The sequence below is a fragment of the Aotus nancymaae genome, unplaced genomic scaffold (genome assembly GCF_030222135.1).
Source record: "Aotus nancymaae isolate 86718 unplaced genomic scaffold, 86718_ANA_hifiasm-v0.15.2.pri h1tg000064l_0, whole genome shotgun sequence".
Classification (NCBI taxonomy): Eukaryota; Metazoa; Chordata; class Mammalia; order Primates; family Aotidae; genus Aotus; species Aotus nancymaae.
In genome coordinates this window covers 4,965,933-4,986,423 of record NW_026988478.1, presented here as the reverse complement: position 1 = coordinate 4,986,423, position 20,491 = coordinate 4,965,933, and the positions used below count along the sequence as shown (strand labels likewise).

General features: G+C 48.1%; 1 protein-coding gene across 4 annotated transcripts in view; it reads right to left on the bottom strand.

Moving 5' to 3' along the window:
• Positions 1 to 20,491, bottom strand: part of PDE8A (phosphodiesterase 8A) — a 169,993-nt gene that overhangs the window by 142,101 nt on the left and 7,401 nt on the right. The window contains exon 1 of one of the 4 annotated variants that reach the window (XM_064366195.1): positions 9,899 to 9,915. The exons of 1 other annotated variant lie outside the window; for it this stretch is intronic. Coding sequence is in view for 1 of the 3 variants with exons in the window: in XM_012448936.3 (XP_012304359.2) it covers positions 7,314 to 7,520 (207 nt within the window). In the remaining 2 variants the exon portion in view is untranslated. Of the gene's footprint in view, positions 1 to 2,489; positions 2,508 to 7,313; positions 7,840 to 9,898; positions 9,916 to 20,491 lie in introns of those variants that run through there. 2 more of the 4 variants (XM_012448936.3, XM_064366194.1) reach the window with 2 other exon arrangements.

Here is a 20,491-nt window from a genome sequence, read left to right as displayed (position 1 = left end):
AAAGGAGTAGATAAAGGAGTAGACAGATAATGATAAAGCAAATACAGAAAAGTGTTAACTGCAGAATCCAGATGGCAGGCATATGAGTGCATAATTCTCTCAACTTTGCTCTATGAAAATTTTCACGATAAAATAATGGAGAGAAACCAAACTATATTAAAAATGAGATCTGCTTTAAAAAACAGATATATTTGAACCAAGTTTGCCAAGAAAATGATCAATCCTTACATGTGATAGTGTCTTGAAGTTTACAAAACACTTGCACACAGATTATTTTAAGCTATCCTCAGCAGAACCCAGATATTCCAGCCTCATTCCGTACTTAAGAAAACTCAGAATCAGGAGTTGCCAAATATCACTTAGCCAATGCCTGATGGAGCTGGACCCAAAACACATGTCTTCTGGCTCCTCCTCCTATAGTCTTTTAACACCTCACTAGGGAGCTGCCATCAACTCTGAACATTTGAAGATAACATGGAAACTGCTGATGTGCCACCAGCCCTTTGGGTTATCCTTAAGCAAATAAGAGGAAGTGAAGCAGCTGCTGTACTCACTAACAGGACATGAAAGGGAGAACACAGACAGTGAAAGAGGATGATTCGAGACAGCAAAGGTGTATTTCCAACCAATAGAGAATAAAAGCACTGGCAAAGCCTCCCATCCCAAATTCTTTGAGGTCACCCTCAAAGTTCTGGGAAATGTGCAACATCCTTTCTGTCTGTGTGGATGGGTAAACTACATATGGTGCCTGTAGCTAGGACACGCAATACAAACTTGTCACAACAGCTCTCTGACATGATATTCCACCACTCTTTACCAAACAGAGCAGAACAAAGGCAGAAGAGAAGGACGGGACCCAGGAACATTGCTCAACCCTAACTCAACCAAAATTAGAGGCAAAAGCTTTACTAATCACCCCACAGATTAATCACTGTCTTAAGGGTACTTTAGTTTTCTGTTAAAACACAGAACACACCCCAACAATTTTTGTTAAATCTAAACAAGGTGAGACAGACTCATGGAACATGAATAAAAGCCCTTTCAGCCTTAGAGACTGTTGTACTTAAAATATTTACTGAGTGTACCAAGCACTTTGGAAACTATAATGAAACTAGGACACAGTGCTTGCCCTCAAGCAGCGTATAATCCAGCAGAAGACTGAAGACAGAAATCCTAGTCTCACAGAAATACAGGGGCAGGTCCCAAGGGCAGATAAAAAAGTGCAAGCCAGCCAGGAGCTCAAGGAAGCTTTCAGCTGGGCCTGGAATAACTCTGAGAGGATAGGTACAGGCAGCACTGGTGGGGGAACAGCACTCTAGGCAAAGGTCAATGGAAAGAACCAGCTCCTGGGGAATTCTTGGTAACGCAGGCCTGCCTGTAACCTGAGCAGGAGAAAGGGGAAAGGAAAAAAAACTCCCAAGGGATGCCCTCCCAACTCATTTCAGTTGCCCCCTCAAAGAGGGCAGATCAGAGGGTGTCACAAAATAGCTGGCTTCAGGAGTTAACTGGGACAGGACTGAAGATGACTTCAACTTCCTCAAACACAGGAACCTAAGGTAGGGCTGTAACCAACTTCCTCAGTAAGTTGAGACTTAACAAAATCCTGATAATGCAGATTCAAGATGCCTGCTTGACCTGTGAAATCTGTAGCTTAGCAGAAGACCAAAGAATGGGAAATGCAATGCACATAGCTAGTTAACAGAGAGTAACAACCTAGGAGGTGAGAGCAGGACCAGTGGATTTGAATCTCAGCTTAAATGTATGACTTTGGGCAAGTTTCTAATCTCTGGTGTCTTATCTGCTAAAGGGAAATGATACCTGCCACCTCACAGGGTTGAAAGGATTAAATGAGATAACATCTGTAAGGCATCTAATATGGTGCTTGCAAAACAGAGAGCATTCAAGAAATGGTGGTTATTACTAATATGAATTTGCACTCTAAGAACTGCAGAGTTCATCACCTCCTACTGCCTGACTGTACTGAGAAACCAGGATGAAGCCACTGACCTTGGGTAAGACTAAGGGCTTACTCATGTCCTAAGCACTTTTCCCTCAGTTCTATTTTAATTCTTAAAAATATTCTGTCCTTTAAGGTTATTCCGAGATGTCTGCCTTACCCTGTGTCCTCATATCATGAACCTTCTCCTATTTAAGCACCCAATCCAAATGGGCAAGCTATCCAAGGGAAAACCAGAGTCACAAGCCACTTAAACAGGAAACATTTCTGCCAGAAGGGACCACAGGCCCTATCATAAACCTTGCCTTAGCAAGGTGAGGGTCAAAGCTGGTCAGGGACAGATTTGAGGTGACAGAATTGTGACAACATCTATCTTAAGAATCACACTTAAAGTTATGGTGGCAATGACAGTTAAGTTCTAAAAAACATATGAAATGCAAAGTATTTTGTGATGTAAAAGGAATTCAAGAAAATGAATAAAGATATTTCTATACATTGAAAGGTACAAGAACACAATAATGAGGGAACTCACCACCTCTGAGCTCTGGAGATAAATTGTAGTCACTTATTATGGCAGCAGAAAGTTAGGCTCATTTTTCTCAACTACACTTTCAAAGGAAAACTTTCAGTAATCCCATATAATCTAGCAAGGGTCAAAAGATCTCTAGTGGAGGGAAAAAAAATCAGTCAGGTCACACGCAAAGAGAAAATTGCTTTAGTTTAGGCAAATAATTGATTAATCAGCTGAATACAGTAATCCACACCTGTAATCTCAGCAATCTGAAAGGCCAAGGCTGGGGGAATCACAAGAGCCAGGAGTTTGAGCCTAGCCTAGGCAGCATAGCAAGACCTCATCTGGACAAAAAAATGTTTAAAAAACTGGCCACACATGGTGGTGCGCACCTGAAGTCCCAGTTACTTGGGAGGCTGGGGGGTGGATAGCTTAAGCCGAGGAGGTCAAGACTGCAGTGAGCCATGGTTGTGCCACTGCACTTCAGCCTAGATAACAGAGCAAGGCCCTGTCTTTAAAAAAAAAAAAAAAAAAAAAAAAAGTCTGGATGAATACACTTTGTAAGCTAGGAGCAGGCAATAAATTTTATTCCATAGCTAAATAACACTTAAAAACCACTAAACTTTAGTTGACTAACATGGCAAGAGTGGCCAGTTTTGTGCAGGAAGGTGGGCTAGCAGGAAAAAGCAAGGAGGGAGATGGAAGAGGGAGATGAGGTGATGAAAAGAGAAAAGACGACGGAGGAAGTGAATGACAGAAGCAAAGGGAAACAGAGATGGACCAACTGGAGAATGTCTGAGATTCTGAGCGAGTGCTGACAGCAGTAATACTCGATTAGAGTTTAGCATGCAGCAGTACTGTTATCTATCAGGCTGGAGTGCAGTGATGCGATCTTGGCTCATGGCAGCCTGGAATTTCTTAGCTCAAGTGATCCTCTGCCTCAACCTCCCAAGTATCTGGGACTAAGTATCTGTGCACCCCAAGTACCTGTGCACTTGCCATGCCCAGCTAATTTTTTTATGTTTCGGTACAGATGGAGTCTTGAGATGTTGTCCAAGCAGATCTCAAACTCCTGGGCTCTAGCAATCCTCCTGCCTTGGCCTCCCAAAGTGCTGGGGTTATAGACATGAGCCATTGCACCCACCTCTTAAATCTTTCTTTATAGAGAAATCTACTCTGCTCACCAGGGTAGAAATATATTATTCCCCAGGTACAGTGCTCTGAAGAGCAATAACCAGAGATTTCCACAAAACCAAATCCAAACTTCACAGCCTCTACTCTAATTAAAACTAGTTTCTATTTCTACTTTCCGTGGCCTAGGTGGATTTTCAACTTCTACACTGTAGTTCACAAAATTCTCTAATTCAACAAATGTTTATGGAAGGCCTACTGTGCGCCAGGCCTGGGGGATACAGCAGTAAACAAAGCAAACATGACTGCCACCTCACAGAGCTGATTAGTGGGGGTGGGGGGAGCATCAGTCATTAGCAGTGCAGTGGGTGTTTGCAAAAAGGAAGGTGGGGGGTAAGCATAGGGTCTCTAACACTACATGCAAATCTTTCAAGGGCGATTTAAGTCCTGGATGGAGAAAGAGGAAATGGGGTAAATCCAAAGACTGGCAGGAAAATATTTAAATGTTACAGTTAAAGCTCACACTGATTAAAAATAAACAAAACTCTTAAGTGTTCAAACTGAACACAGCATTCATTATCTGTAACCACATAAACTTTAACTCCTGAAATGAATAAACAGCCAGAAGGTATTTTTAGTAATACTTAAATAAGTTCATACAGACAACACAGCCTAATGTATTACAAGATCTAAAGTACCTTTGGAATCATTAAGAAGCAAATTACATTCATTGAGTTTTACTGTTAAGTATATTTCTTGTACTTTGAATATTGGTGTCTCACATAAAAAACCAGATCTTAACATTTGGCCTGCCTGACATATACCTCAAGAAAAAGACTCCATAATCAAACAAGTTTAGGAAATGTTGCACACTCGAAATATCACTTGGAGACTCACAGATTATTTTCAGAAATTAGGTTATCTGACAAGTCCTGCATAAAAGAACTCTGCTGAACTTAGTCTGGGCCAGTATTGGCTATATATCTCTTATCCCAAATGCTTGAGACCAGAAGTGTTTTGAATTTTGGATTTTTTTTTTTTTTTTTTTTTTTTTTTTTGGCTTTTGGAATATCTGCATTATATTTACCGGTTCAGCATCCCTTATCTGAAAATCTGAACTCCAAAATGCTCCAATGAGCACTTCCTTTGAGCATCATGTCAGCACTCAAAACAGACTTTGGAACATTTCTGATTAGGGATATTCAGCCTGTGTTTCCCAAAAACTTACTAGACTATGGAACTCTTTTCTCATGCAATACTTATTAACAGTCCACATATTGCTCCCCGGAACACATGCAGGATACACTTTCACTCTGGGTATACACTGCTTAACCTGAAAATGCAATTAGTTATCAATCTCCCACCCACACTGATAAACTGGTATTTACTAAATGCTGCAGAACTATAAAAGTGTCCTCCAATGAATTTCTTATTGAAATTCACTTAAAGATATGCTGACTTACTGCATTTTTAATAAAGAAACTTTGTAATGAATTAAATTGCATCCTGAGATGTTCATATATAGAAACTAAAATTAATTTTACGATTTTGCTGCATTACTATAAGTTTACCTTCTTCTCTAAACATGAATTTCCAGAGTACAATTAATACCTTAATTTAAAAGGATTCATTCCCTTAAAGAAAAAATATTAGACTAGAAAAAATGCTGACATTTACCTCTGCTCTATTATCTGACATACCTAAATGCAAACATCTGTACACAAGATGTGATATCAACACGTACAGTTCATGAATAACAAGTATGGGATGGGACCATTATTTCTGTGGTTGTGGTGCTATAATTTACAATTTGACTTCTGCTCTGGAAATACTATTATTTTGAAGTCTGTATAGGAGGCTATATGAAATCAAATTCCAATGACTGAAAAAGTTTCATCATTCAGTTAACAATTTTTTTAAAAAATCAGTTAACATTTATTTATCACCTACTATGTGTATGCCACCAGGTTAGGCACTTTAAGGATAAATGTATTTTCTGGGCCTCTAACACAGGACAATGGTCTACCAATAGGGAAGAATGGTTGAAGTAGGTACTTATAAATTCAGGGACCTACAGGCACTGTGATAGCACAAGAGCAAGCGGCTGCTGCTGCACTGGGGAGGCTTACAAGACACCCAGGTGACTTTCAGGACACCCAGGCCACTACAAAAAAAAAAAAAAAAAAAAGCCTATAAGACATAAGGGCCTCTTACTAAAAGGACGACTTCGGTAATCTGAAAGTATCATATCAATCTGCAAAGTAACCAATGTTAGATTGGGACTGAAAACCTGAAAGCTGTTAAAGTTTCCATATTCACCTGGGTAATGCTTTTTTAAAGCCAGTTAAGTAGGCTTAACACTCAGCTTAACATTGATATTAAGAGCAGCTTGAGTTAACAAGCCTTCTTCAAAGAATCTATAGGAAAAGGAATTCAACTTCTGATAATCAGAACAAAGCTGTATTTTCACTTTGGGTATGGGAAGGGTAGGGAAATCACTTCAACTATGTTATCCAACACTGAAAAAGACTTTCCCCTTTCATACAGAAAAGTACCATGATGACTGCTAGAAATTTAAGACAGAAAGTACATCGAACTATATCCCTCAAACTTGGGATGCTCAGCAGTTCTCAGCAAGCAAGAAAAATAAAGAAAATTCTGCAAAATACTTTTAAAACCTGGTCGTGATGAGAGGGATGACAGCCAACAATCTGCAGCCCTGCACGAAATTTATTTTTTTTACTGCTTTAATAAAACATAAACCATCCATTCAAGTTGACAGAAATTTGGAATTTAATTAAAAAAATAAAATAAAATATAAACCAACGCATGAGTTCCAGCTTTAAATTCTGAAATCAGAGAACTGGAAAGCTGCAGCTGTGTGCCTTAATGATCACATTTTTCTTTTTACTTTTTAATCTTTCCTTTAGAAAACCTTAACAAACACTAAGCCCAGAAACTTTGACAAAACATAAGCCAAGGCAATATGCGCTAGAGATGACACGCAATGTTAAAAAAAAAAAAAAAAAAAAAACCCAGTCACAAAATGTCCCAGTAAGTTTGCTTAATAAAAGATTAACTTTGCTCTGAATGCTTCAAAAATCGCGTTTCACAGTATTTTCTAACTACACATGCTTTAAACACAGTATGTATACTAATAAGCGTGGACCTCAAATACATGTGCAATGAAGCAAAGCTGATGTTCCAGATTACATTCTAATAGTCCCGAAGAAAATGGTAAACTGCAACTGCTGTGCAAAGCTGACAGAGGGAAAGGAGTAGTGAGGCCAGTCGTCCTTCCCTTTCTACCACAGGAAAAGAACAAAGTTCATACTGATTTAACGTTGCAGGGGCGCGCTAGAATATCATGGGGGTTTCCCTGTAACACCCGCTCTCGGAGAGGAAATTGATGCAATCGCCTCAGGCAAGTTCACAGCTGGCCCCGCCGCTCCGGGCGTCGGATGTGTCCAAGGAACCGACGCCGCGGACTACGCGGCGTCCTAATCGCAACCCTATGAATCAGGGTCGCGGGATCGGGTCAGTCCTCTCTGAGGCTGCCCCGGCAAGGCGATGGCTGGCGTCCGTCAAAGCCATCCAAAGCCCGATAAGAGGGCATCGCGGCCCGGGGGGCACCCCGCCTGGTCCCTGCGGGAAAGTTGCCGCCCGGCCGGGCCCGAGTTTCAAGGCGGCCCCAGAGTGCCCGGCGTCCCTTACCTTCTTGTCTCTGCCGTCGCGAGGCTCCGACTCCGCGAGGCCGGCGCCGCGGGTCCGGGACGAGGGGGCCGTCTTCTGGCCCTGCGGGGGGTGCGGCCCACCAGACGACAGCGGCGGTGCCGCGGGACCTGGCGCGTCCTCGGCCTCCTCGCCGCCGTGGTGCGCCGCCCGGCTCTCGGAAATGTGGATGCTCGGGGCGCAGCCCATGCTGGCGGCGGCGCCGCAGACACGCTGGCGGGCAGCCGCGAACCGGTCAGCAAACGGCCCGCCCGGCGCCTCGGGGCCGCCGCGGGCGCCGTGTCATCGCCGCCAGAGCGGGCGGCGGCAAGCGCGGGTCTCGAGTCAGGAAACGAGGCCGCCCCTTTTATCACGGTGAGGGCGCTGCGGCTGCGGCGGCGGCGGCGGCGGCGGTGGGGAGGGGGCGCTGAGGCGGGTGGCGCGCCGCGGCCGCCCCTCCGAACATGCCCTTCCTGAGGCGGGAGCCGCCGGCCGCCTCCCTCACATCGCGGCGCTCTTCTCGGCCGCGCTTCCGGGGAAATAGTGGGGAGGAGATTTGCGCTCTCCTTACCCGGGAGCGGCTGAGTCCACGCCGCCCTCGCCGAGTTGCGGTGCGACCCCCGAGGGAGGCGAGCTCCCAGCCGCGCCCGGCCCCGCTCCCGATCCCGACGCCGCCGCCGCCTCCTGGCCCCGGACTCCGCCTCGGACACCCACGCCGCTCCGCCCGCTGGGCCGCCGCCCCGCGGAAAAGAGCCCCCAGGCCGAGCGCCGGTGAGGACAAGACTAGCTTAGACGCTCTCGCTGGCCGGGGCTGAGGCGCGTGGGCTGAGGCGCGGGGTCCGAGGAAAGCCCCTCGGGGCGGCCGGGCCACGTCCGCCGGGGTAGGGAGGGAAGCAAGTCAGCTCCAGCGGGGCCTGAGGCCGCACCGTCGAGAAGCGCAAAAAACGGCTGCGCGCACCCGGGAGTTGCGGGCGGTACGGCTCCTTGATCCGGGCCGGGTTTTGCCGGCAGCGCGCCGCGCCCAGCCCCCAGCGGTGACCTCCAGCGGGTGCTGGCGTCAATGCAAAGCAGCTGGAGCGCCCGCCGCCTCTCCGGGCGCCGCCCGCAACTGAGCATGCGCGGCCACGACCCGCGAGCCGCCGGGGTATGTTACCCAGAGAAGGAGAGGGACTTGTCCAGGGACACACAGCCACCTCCGGCCCGAGGCCACCAGAACCCCGACCGACAATTTCGAATTCCGGCTCCATAACTTAGCTGCGTGACCTGGGTGGGGTCACGTGTGAGCCTTGGAGCTGTTACCCAGAAAAGAGGCCGATGGGAGGATCTCCTTTGGAGGTGGTGAAAGTCAAACAAGGGCGCCGCGCGCCGAGTCCCGGGTGGGTGGGGCCTGGGCATCCACGAGTAGCTGCAGTCCACGTGCGCGCCCTCACACGCCAAAACCTGGCGCGCCACGCCTCGGATTGCACAGGCACCGGGGCGGCCGCGGGCGCCCATCCTCCTCTCATCTTAACCAAACGCCCAGTCCGGCGTCCGAGACCCCAAAGGCAGAGCCAGGAGAAGGGGCGTAAGCAGTTCAGGCCTGGGACCCTAGAGGACCCCAGACGCGCTGGACACGTCCACCGCCACCAGCTTGCAGAGTGAGCTTGGGCCAGTCACTTAACTTCTCGGTGGCTGGGGCTCCTCCCCCACCAGCTGGAGGGCGGCGCCCCTGGGCCTCCATCACATACCCTGTAGCGGGCCACCTCGGACCCCCGCCAGTCCTCCCGTCCTCCCTGGGCCGCGAGTCTGCGGAGACTGGCGCGATGCCCCCGGCGCCTTCCTTTCCTCTCCCACCGTCCACACCTTTCCTAGCGTGGCCCTGGAGTGACCCAGAAAGGCCGCCACTCCCTCCTCGGGCCCGGCTACTGTAAAGACCCGGAGGCGTACAGTGGGCTGGAGTCCCTACTGTTGCGCTGGGACTGCTGCACAGGCTCAGGTGCCGGGTCCCCGGAGCCTCGACATTCCTAGCCCGAGCCGGATAACCCGAGAGCATGTTACTGGCCAAACTGGCGAGTTTAAACAATATTAATATTTATGCCTCTCTGCCTTATAAAAGTACTACTGGCTCGATGAAGATGTCTTGAAAATCAAAGGAAAAGATTTTTAAACATCCCTCCTTATTCCGCCTAAATTGTAGAGTTTTTTTCTGCCTTTGCTCTGCAATTTTAAGAAGCCTTTTTTCCAGATAAAATCTGGAGCTCTGTAAATTAAGGATACTTCATGGAGAAAACGCTTTGAACCACCAGAGTTCATGGAAGTTTAAAGCGCGATTTCTCCTCCCCGTCCTGCGGGGAAGTCCGGCCTTGACGACTCCCGGCGCTGACCTTGCCGCTTCTGTGGCTCCAGGCAGCTCCAGTCCTCTTGGCCCTCCCCTCCTAGGCAGGACCTCCGGCGTCCCGCCTCCCCTGTTAGTCCTTGGACCATGCACTAAATGAAGCGGTTGGGGACTGGGGCTGAGGGAGCAGCTGACCTGAAAAGCCCCGTGTGACCCACCCGACACCTCGCTGGCCCCCTGGACTGCATTGTGCTGTCCTGAGCTGGTCACTTACCCTCTCTGTTTCCAGAAAGCTGTAACTGATTTCCAGCTCCGCAATTTTGGGACTCTAGACTTAGAGACCTGGGGCTATGAACGATGCAGAAGTAGACAGGAAAGGTAGGAGTCATCCGCCTGCCTCTGGAGTCTCCGCCCACTTTTTCCCATATCCAGAGCCTCAGCCTGGGACACTCCAGAAGTTCATAGGCCCTTCATCTTAGCTCCCACCACCAAACATCAGTTCCACCCCATCCCTCCTCCCCTGGCTCTAACCTGCACCTTGAGGTCCCTGAACACTTCTCTACCCTGTGACACTGGGTGGCACACGCCAGTGAGGTTTGAGTTGCACTGACAGAAGTAACCCAAACCTCACTGGCTTGTGCCACCCACTAAATCACCCAGGACTCCCAGGCCCTGCAAAGAATCCTATCCCTACCAGGTGTCTAGAGAGCTCATGAACAATCCCAGTCCTGGTGAAGGTAGGCTGCCTCCACCACACCAGCCATGTTCAGCCTCACTCTTCCGTGGCACAAAGCGGAACCCGTTTCACCAGCTGCCTGAATCCATCTACACCCCGCCCGAGCTGCTTGACTTCCGCAAGGCTCAGACTTGTGGCTGAATGCCTGCCTCAGTTCTTACTTCCAGGTCACAGGTATGAGCTTAGTGGGGCTAGGAAAGGAGATAATCCAAACTGCTAGGCCCAGCCTCTCTCCTACCCCTGGGACTGCCACAGATTTGTGGCTTACAGGTCAGTCCTTTCCCAGGAGACTCAGTCCTCATGCCCCTCTCACCAGTTCATTAGAGGCATGCAGATGCCGGGTTCCTCACAGCTTTGCCTGTCTAAAATCCAAAGCTACTCTGCTTCTACTAAAGCTGAGCCTCTATGCAGCCAGTCGTCCCTCCTGGCTTGACCTGCGTCTCCAGCCAGGGCTCAGCCATTCAAAGACTGTGCCACCTGCACCTGGTTCTTTGTCTTCCTCTCCTCGTCTTTTCCCCATTGAACCATGCTGCAAGCAGCCACAAGTGGGAGAGCTCCACGCCCTGAGGTCTGAATCCCAGCTCTGTCATCACCTAGATCTCGACTTCATCTTTCCCACCCACTGTCCTCCACTGTAAATCTAGGACTAATATCTACCTCAGAGAGTACACGGGTTCACTGATGTCAAATGCCTAGAACAACCACCAAGCCCCTGTAAGCTGCCTTCTCTCAGGTCAGTTTAACGTCACCTTCCTCCAGTCCTACCCTCAGACTGCTGAAAACTGGTGGAAGAAATGAAATTATCATGAGGATTAACAGCCCTACAAATCTAGGGCATCTGACTTCATGTTCTTTTCTCAAACTTTCCAAATTTTGTATAATATGATTTTAAATTTTCATTATTTTTAAATTACACATTTTATAATTATACACATGAATACATACTGGGAAAATAGTAAAGAAAAAAAATCCAAAGCAAGCAGAAGTATATGAAGTGTCCAGAGGCAAAGGAAAGTCTCCTCCTTCCCCACTCGCTTCCTTCTGTAGAGGTAACTATTGTTAACAATTTGGACTGTATGCTTCCAGACCTCTTTCTGCATAAAATGTGTTACACACACTTGCACATGCACAGCTATTACAATATTACAGCTATAGTGAACATCCTTTAATGTAACTTTTTCTGTAGGATGAACTCCAAAAGGTAGAATTTTGCTTGATCTAAAGGTATTTTGCCCCCTTTACCCCCTCAGCTCCAGAAAGGATGAGGGGAAATGAAAGAGAGGACACCAGAAGCTGAGAGACTAAAAAGGAGAACTCCCTGGATGCCTTCTCTGCCCCTAGAAAACGGGGGTCCAGCCAGCCCCAGATATAAGGCCTCTCTTGGTCATCTCCAGATTCATAGGCCCCCTTATCTTTATTTCCCTCAGTACTCCCAAGCCTTTAGTAAAGTGTTCTTGGAATGTTCCAGCCTTTTTTAGATAAGGGAGGGACCAAGTGACCACCCTTAAGCAAAAACTATAAGGTGGGAGCAGCGCCCCCAGGGCCAGAATAGTAGAGGAGTAAAACCCCAGGAGGACCCTCGCCCTACCTCCAGAGCTCAGGTGTGCACCGGCATCCATCTCCCTCCAGACCTTGCTTTTTGTAGTTCACCTGGAGCCCTGGATTAACACCTCAACATGGACTCCCTTTCTCAAAATGACCTTATTAACTGCCGCAGTCTCAGACTTACCTTCCAACAAAGGGCTCTGTCCCCAGTGCCCACCCGACACACCCTCTCCTCTTGCCTTCACCCTCAATTCCCACCAGGCAAGGGATCAAATCCTCTCCCACCTACTGGATAAAGTCCAAGATTCTCAACACTGCTATATTTATAAATGTCAGAAACCCAACTTCATTGAGCTTAGGAAAGGTAGGTACTTAGGGGCTTAGGGGCTCTCCTACCCAAAATACAGGAAGGTCAAGATGAACTCAGCAACATGGACCCAGATGCCACCAGTGCTGTCACAGTCCTGACAGCTTGATTTTCCCGATGTGGTTTTCTGTCACGATGAAACCAAGGCCCTTGGGATTCCCAGGCCTCCACCTTCACAACCCCATGACTACACTGTTGGTTTCCATCACAGCAAGGAAGTTTCTTGTCCTAAGTTAACAAGTAGTGTTCTGGGGGTGTCTGTTCTTACCCTAAGCACTGGTTTCACGAGTATGAAACCTGTGCAGTCACGGGGCCTGTGTCCAGAGGGTCTTACTCATGGTTTAATGCTCTGACGTCACCGTTCTGAATTTTTTTAAAAAAATAGACGAGGTCTCACTATGTTGTCCAGGCTGGTCTCAAACTCCTGGCCTCAAGTAATCCTTCTGCCTCAGCCTCCCAAAGTGAGCCATGACATCCGGCCTGAAATTATTAATCACTGTTGAATAAAGGGCCCCGAACACTTCATTTTGCAATAGGCTCCACACATTATTCAGCTAGTCCTGCCCATGCCCTTCCCCCTAAAAAGTGCACCATTTAGGTGCACGTAGAGAAGCAGTGTGGGAGTGTGTGGGAGTAATATGGTGGCACTGGAGAAATTCACAGGGTCTGCTCAAGCAAACCATGTTGTTACCTATTATAATAACAAGAGTCACCCAGCGGTGGGCCAGGCCTCAGAGACTATCTCCTGAAGAAACAGGCTGCCCAGGGGCCCAGGGATGTGCTGAGGTCCCACAGCTGGATGGGCACAGCCAGGACACCCAAGGTCCTCCAGTGTTTGGCCTTTCCCTGGGGTCTCCATCCCAATCTATCCAGCCTGCCAACTGCCCAGCCTGTGGCTTTCAGCCAAATTCCAAAAGAGCACTTGGCTAAAGGCGGCTGGGATCCCTGCTGGCCACGCCTCTTTAGGGGAGGATCAGGGGAGAAGCCCGGGGTCTGCTGGCATGGAGGAGGGGAGCAGTGTGTCAGGACAGCCTGGGATGGGACCCGTGACAGCGATGACACCTGCCATCCTGATGCTGCTGGACTCCCTGCCAGGCACTTTGCGCGAGTTAGCTCATTTAACCCTCAACAGCTCTGCGAAGTGGTTACTATTATTTTTGCTGCTACTCCATACCTCTCGGCTCATTTTACAGATAAGGACACAGGGTATTTTGTTTTTTTTTCAAGAGTCAGAGCTGATGTCCTTAATAAAACACTAAATTCATTCTTTTCAAATACTCTTAAAAATGGAAGGATGCTTCTTTAATAAATGAAGGGCATTTATTTCCAGCTGAGAGCCTTCAAGATACTTACTAATAAAGCACCAAAACACTCCTCAGGGCTGGGATTTGGCAGGTGTACTTTTGAGTATCCTAAGAGCAAGAAATACTTTACTGGAACATAACTAATGGAATTAGAAATAAAATGAGGAGCAACAACCATCGCTGCCATTATCTAAAATTGTCGAGATGTTCTGAGAAGCGCAATGAGTCATGACTTAGAAATTAGAGCGCAGATGTTGGGACTGGAGATAACTTTTAGCGCAGGTGACATGACTTTATGCCACAGATACTTGGGAATTAACTCAAAGTTATTAAGACAAAAGATTTCTCTAAAGTGGCCAGATTTGAAGTAAAAAAGTATATGTCAGTGCTACTGTATTCTAGAAACGATCAATTGGAAAATAAAATAACACAAATCACGGTAAGTGCCAAGTACTGTGTTGGCCCTCATACAGAGCCCAAGTCATCCAGGCCTCACCTGGGATTACTGGAGTGATCAGAACCCACATTTTTCTGACTCTTCCTCTGTCTACTAACACAGGCCTCCAGCCTCCAACAAGGTGTCACCCTGTTATATCTGGGGGTGTCTAAGGAGAGATAATGAGATCACCTCATCACTATCCCTGCCCTGAGGCCCGTACCATGTTAATGGCTGGGCCCCAGGCACTGACTCCTTGTGCTAGGAAGGCTGGGGCCTGGGAAGTTCCTCTGGGTTTCAGGTCCCAGTGGGGAAATAGCATAAGTCCAGGGGACCAACTGAGTCTTGGTTTGTCCAAGACTCTCCCAGTTTTAACGCTGAAAGTCCCGTGTGTGGGAATCCCCTCAGTCCTGGGCATTTGAGGCTGGTCGGCCACCCTCCACCTCTATCACAACCCCCACTCCCCAGCACACCCAGCCTTCCACATTGTCTCCTACGTCCTAAAGCTGTGCCACTTGTGCCCTGTGTCTTCCAGAGTCTACATCTAGACAAAGAGCCCAAGACTTTCTCTTGAGGACTCAGACTAACACCTACACCAGGGTAGGACAGAGGTCCCTGGGCCCTGCTGGCTTCCCCATTCTCCTCCCTCACATAAGACATGCTTCTTCCCCTGCTTTCCACCATCCCACTAGCTTTGGCTAAACCTGGAGGTTATACTGCACAGAATCATCCCCATCTAAATCTCCCCAAATCCCTGCAAGTTTGGCATTAGCATCCTTACTTCACTGGGGAGGAAACGGAGACAGAGAGGTTAAGTAATTTGTCCTTGGTCATGCAGCAGATAGCAAAGTCAGGTTGCCAACCATGGCCTGCCTGACACCAAAACCCCGAATGTCTCCATTGTGTAAGAGCTCCCACGAAAATAAGCTTTGGCAATAATTAAATATGGGAAACGGAGGAGCCAAACATCACTGATACTTCAGCAGCAGAAAATGAAATACAACCTACCCCAGAGCAACTGAGGGCTGCTTCATTCCCAGGGTAAATGTGAGGCAAAATGCAAAGCAGCACACTGGTTACCAAAAGTATTTGAGGCTTTTTAGATGTCAGCCGCAATGATCGTGAATCACTCTTTTTAAAGTTCTTAATCCAAAGCGACCCTCCTTTTCTCCCTGGCTCCCCTCCTGATTCAGGTCCCTTCTGCTTGCCTGAATCATCCACTCCAAGTTCTGGGACGCAGGCCTGCCAGGTCCCATGGGAAAATTGTCATTCTCTTGTCAGGGGAGATGTGTCCTGTGTAAGTGTCCCCAAGCCTGCTTGAAGAGAAGACTCAGGAGGGGAAGATTCTGTCCTTCATGGCGGTGCAGCTGGAAAAGTCAAGGCAGGAGGCTGGGCCTAGTCACACCCGGGGTCCCAGATGAATCCCTTAAAATGCATACTCTTTATTGAGTGCCTTTTCCATCACTGAGAATACAGTGATGCCAAAACAGACCCTGACTTCACGGAGCTCATAATCTGGTGCCGGAAGCAGACATCATTCAATTTCACAAGAGTATAATTACAAGATGATGAGTGCTGTGACGTGCTGGAAGCTCTGAGTGCGTATCACCGTAGGGACCAACTTCATCTTGGAGAGGGGAGAGTGAGCACAAGAGCACTTCCCTGAACTGAGCGAGACCCGCGTGGATCGCTGTCTTCATGCCCAGCACCCACTCATCCTTCTTAGAACTGTATCTGATTTTCTTCAATTCAACTTATCTGAGTGGGATATTTGGCATGTACCGCATCCCCGGCCATAGCAGTTGGCTTAGAGATGGGCACATGAGCCAATCCAGAGTTGATGAATTGATTTCAGTGGTTAAGCCCTGATAGAGACATACCTGAAGTCAGAACTGTGCTTGGACTTTTTATTTCTGCTTTTGCTTAAGTCATTTTGGGTCTGGTTTTTAGTCTCTTACAACCAAAAATATCCCGCCTGGACTAGGAGGATGAGTCTGAAGTAATGAGATTAAAAAATACAGGAAAGAACATTCCAGACAGAGGTAAAAGAAAGTAAAAAGGCTGTGAAATGAGAGGAAGGAGCAGGGTATATTCAGGAACTGAAAGAGGGCCAGGATGGCTGAAGGACAGAAAACAAGGGGCTAAGTGGAAAAATGAGGTGGGAGAGGTGGACAAGGCATACCGTCAGACCATATGGGGCCTTGTCAGCCATGACGGGGACTTCGTCCTTCGCCCCGCAAGTCCACACGCAAGCCGCAAGCCGGCAGGCTCTAAGTGTGAAGGAGGTAGCCCCAGGCCAGCGAGGAGAGTCCTGGGAGGAGTCCATTCATCCCCATCATTGGCTGACAAGATAAGCAATGCCTCCCACAGAGACAGAGAGATCTATTTTTCAAATGTATGTGTACACCTTTGTGTTTGGTAAATGATGTGATCATTCAAAGGTGTTATTGAATTCACAGGGGCATTCGTCATTCACATTTTCTCAGTTGGGAGACTAGAAGCATAGCCACCAATGTAGCTCCATGGAAATTGGAGAATGTTTTGAAAGTTCAAAGGGGTCTTAGTAAAAGATCTGTGAAAGCCCTGGCTACCCCCAGAAGGGTACAGTGGGACCCTGCTGCAAGGGGGCCTAGTAGCTTGCCGCAAAGGCTTTGGCTGGAAGTACTGAGATTATTGTGATAGTGATGATGATGATGAAGATGGTAAGGAGCACAACTGCAGCTGCCATTTCTTTAGCCCCTTCGAAGGCGCTGGACACTGCTAAAGTCCTCCATAATTTTCTTCTTGAGCCTTTACAACAATACTCTGAAATGGGTATGTCATCATTTGCATTTTATAGATGAGTAAACTAAGGCTCACTCCAGGGCAGTGACTTGCCCAAGGTCACAAAAGACCCAAAGCCAGGCCTCTCTGAGTCCGAAATCTATGCTATTGATCATCATCTTCCATGTTTCTGTTCCACATAGGATCTGCCGGGACCTCAATCCGTCCCTTTCCATCCTTGTCCTCCGGCCAGCTGGTTTTTAATTGGGTCTGGCCAGTGAAGTACTGAAGAGATGAGAAAACTGGAGGAAGGGAACAGCCATTCTGGCTCTGACAGCCAGGTCAGCCACTGACGTGGCTCTGGCTGGATTAGGGGCTGGATTATTGTGTAGGGTGGGGGCAGCCTCTCTAGCAGCTCAGCAATGCCACGTATGGGTGCCTGGAATACAGCAGCTTCCTAATCCCTGGGAAATATCCATGTCTTAGTCTATTTGTATTGCCGTAAAAGCATACCTGAAGCTCTGTAATTTATAAAGAAAAGACGGCCGGGTGCGGTGGCTCATGCCTATAATCCCAGCGCTTTGGGAAGCTGAGGTGGAATGACTGTTTGAGCCCAGAAGTTCAAGACCAGCCTGGGCAACATGATGAAACCCCATCTCTACAAAAATACAAAAATTAGCCGGGTATGGAGGTATGCACCTGGCGTCCCAACTACTTGGCAGGGGCGCTGAAGTGAGAGGATCGCTTGAACCTGGGAGATGGACATTGCAGTGAGCTGAGATTGTGCCACTGTACTCCAGCCTGGGTGACAGAGTGAGACCTTGTCTCAAAAGAGAAGACAGAGAGAAGAGAAGGAAGGGAAGGGGGAGGGGGAGGAGATGGGGGGAGGGGGAAGCTGCTAGCTGTACAAGAAGCGTGGCACCAGCATGTAGCTCTGGTGAGGGCCATAGGCTGCTTCCCCTCATGGTGGAAGGGGAAGAAGAACCAATGTCTGCAGATCACACGGCAAGAGAGGGAGTAAGAGAGATGGGGAGGGGCCGGGCTCTTTTTAACCAGTCTGTTGTGAGAGCACTCTAATAAAGCAAGAACTCACTCGTTGAGGATGAGGATGGCACCAATACATTCACGAGGGATCTGCCCCTGTGACTAAAACACCTCCCATTCTGCCCTACCTCCAACATTGGGGATCAAATTTCAACATGAGGTTTGAGGGGCATTCAGACTACAGCACCCTTATCATGTTTTTGTTCCTCTAGCCCTTTCAACAGCTTTGTAACCAATCCTCTTCATTAAGGCTCGCAATATCTCCAGTGGTTTCCATTTTCCTGGCTGGCCACTGACTGATACAATCTCATTGACGGGGGTGCCTGGTAGGGGTTGCTGCTCTCATTCGCAGATGGTATCACTGCCAGCTGCTGCCAGAATAGTTTGCTGAGATCAACAAACAGCAGATAAGGCAGTGATGGCATTTGAACCTGCAGTCGGTCTGGAGAGCACTTGCCCACTGTGCCCTTGAACTTGTCATTGGCATTCCACCGGGGCTGGAGGCAAACAGACGTCAAAGGCTTGAGTCAGCTCTGAAAATTACATCTCAGACTGGCCATGGAGTTAAGGTGATTTTATATTTTTGTTTGTTTTTGTAGAGATGAGGTCTTGCCATGTTGCCCAGACTGGTTTCAAACTCCTGGGCTCAAGTAGTCCTCCTGCCTCTGCCTCCCAAAGTGCTGGGTTTATAGGTGTGAGCCATTGTGCCTGACCCTTAAGGTGATTTTAGAAGGAAAAGTTTTCACAGAGAATCAAATTCTTAGTTCCAGGCTGGAGTTCCTCTAGGCCATAAGCAACAGGTTGTGATGACAGCCTGTCCAAAAGTGAGAACCAGATTTACCCCCTGACTGCCACCGAGTCCTGTGGGACTTGACTCGAGGAGATCTCTCTCAAGCTCAGGTCCCCATCTATGAGGGGAGGAGCTGAGCTGTAAAAGACACAGGTTGTTTTCTACCCAACCACCATCCCTTCCCCTCTCACCTACTTTCCACTTTTCTTCCTGTCCTGTGTGGACCCTTCTCGTGCACAAGGGGTCAAGGTTGATTGGTTTCAACCAACTGTGGTCACTCCTTTCCCCGTGTCAGGGATTGGTTAATAACAAGCATGTGACACAACCATGGCCAATGAGATGTATGGGGTGATCTTGGGGGATGGTGTGGAGAGGGGCCTCTGAGAAAGTTTCTCTCTATCTAAAAAGCAGACACAAGAAAGATACCTAACCGTTTTCTGCCTCTGGAACGACTGGGTGAGAAAGCAATACCTGAAGCTGTTTCAGCTATCTGGCCACAGTGAGGGGGTGGGGCCAGCACCTGGGGATGACAAAATGGAAAATGAAGAGAATCTGCATCGCTGCCCCAAGTGTAATCACAGAGCTGCTGAAAGTTAACCAACTCTAGAACCACCCAGCATTTGAACTGTTTGCTACATGGTGTGATACAGCTTTGTTGTTTAAGCTATTTCCAGTTAGGTCCTCTGTAACTTGCAGCCAGAAGCATTGTACTTTACATATTAGGTCATTAGTCAAATCCCTCTGTCCTTTTCACATGTAACATTTTGTGATTCAACTTCTTCTCCGGACAAGAGAGAAACGGTTGAAGGCTATGCCACCCATGTGTGGCAGAGCCAGGACCCCTGGGCTCCTGCATTCTCTCCCACTACACCCCTTTGCCAAGCCCTTTATATAGTGATGGAGATTATTGCTAAATAGTTATTGTTTCTAAGAAATGTAGGTGTCTCGCCTACAGCTTCTCACAGATGCAAAGGATTACAGTACTGGATACAGATGGCCCTAGATCATTTCCTGTAGCTGCCCCTCTGCGTGTTGTGCTTGGGACTCTCCAGTCTGCGCCCTGCATGTGTGCTCTCGGGAACTGGCAAATTACAGAAGTCTGAGTTGGGGGCAGGGCGCTCTCTTTCCCAGCACATAATTACCAGGCTTGGCAGCAATGGTGCTGCCAGCGTCTGTGGACCACCCAGCCACTGTGCTCCCAGCTGCAGCTGATCTAGAAGATCAGAAGGGGCTGAGCTCTCACAGGCTTCTCTTCCTTCTGCAGTGTGAAGGCTTGCCAGGGCCCACATAAAGGCAATGGAGGGCTCAGTGAATCCTGATTTTCTGGCCTATCTTTGGTAGGAGACCTGACTTGTATAAATTCAGTGCTCTCCTGGCCCACGGTGGCAACCTCAGCACTTCTCCTGGTTGATAGGAATCTCTACTGGAACTAGACCAATACCAAAGTTAAGCAGGGAATCTGAGAAAGGAGAAGGGTTTTGTCCTTCCACAGAGACTCAGCCACAGAGCCAGCTGTAGAAGCTGGCAGAACCGGAGTCATATCATTACTGCAAGCATTTTTCTTTTTCCTTTTTTTTTTTTTTTTTAGCTAACCATGACTATTTGTGCATAGAAAATCCAGGTTTTCTCTCCCTTCACAGTGCCTGTTTTTGGATCCTAGAAGACCATGTCAGGTTTTTGAGGATCAAAGTGAGCGTCCCAGAGGGTGCCCCAGCCCAGGAGCCTCCTTTCCTTCTCCCCTTATCCAGGCTGACAGGTTGGACTTACTCTCTAGGATCAGTCAGGGGCTTTGGTTGCAAGTCACACAATCTGACTGTGGCTACCTTAACCAAGAAAAAGAACTTTTGGGATGAGATATCAGAATGCTCTCAGTTACAAGTAA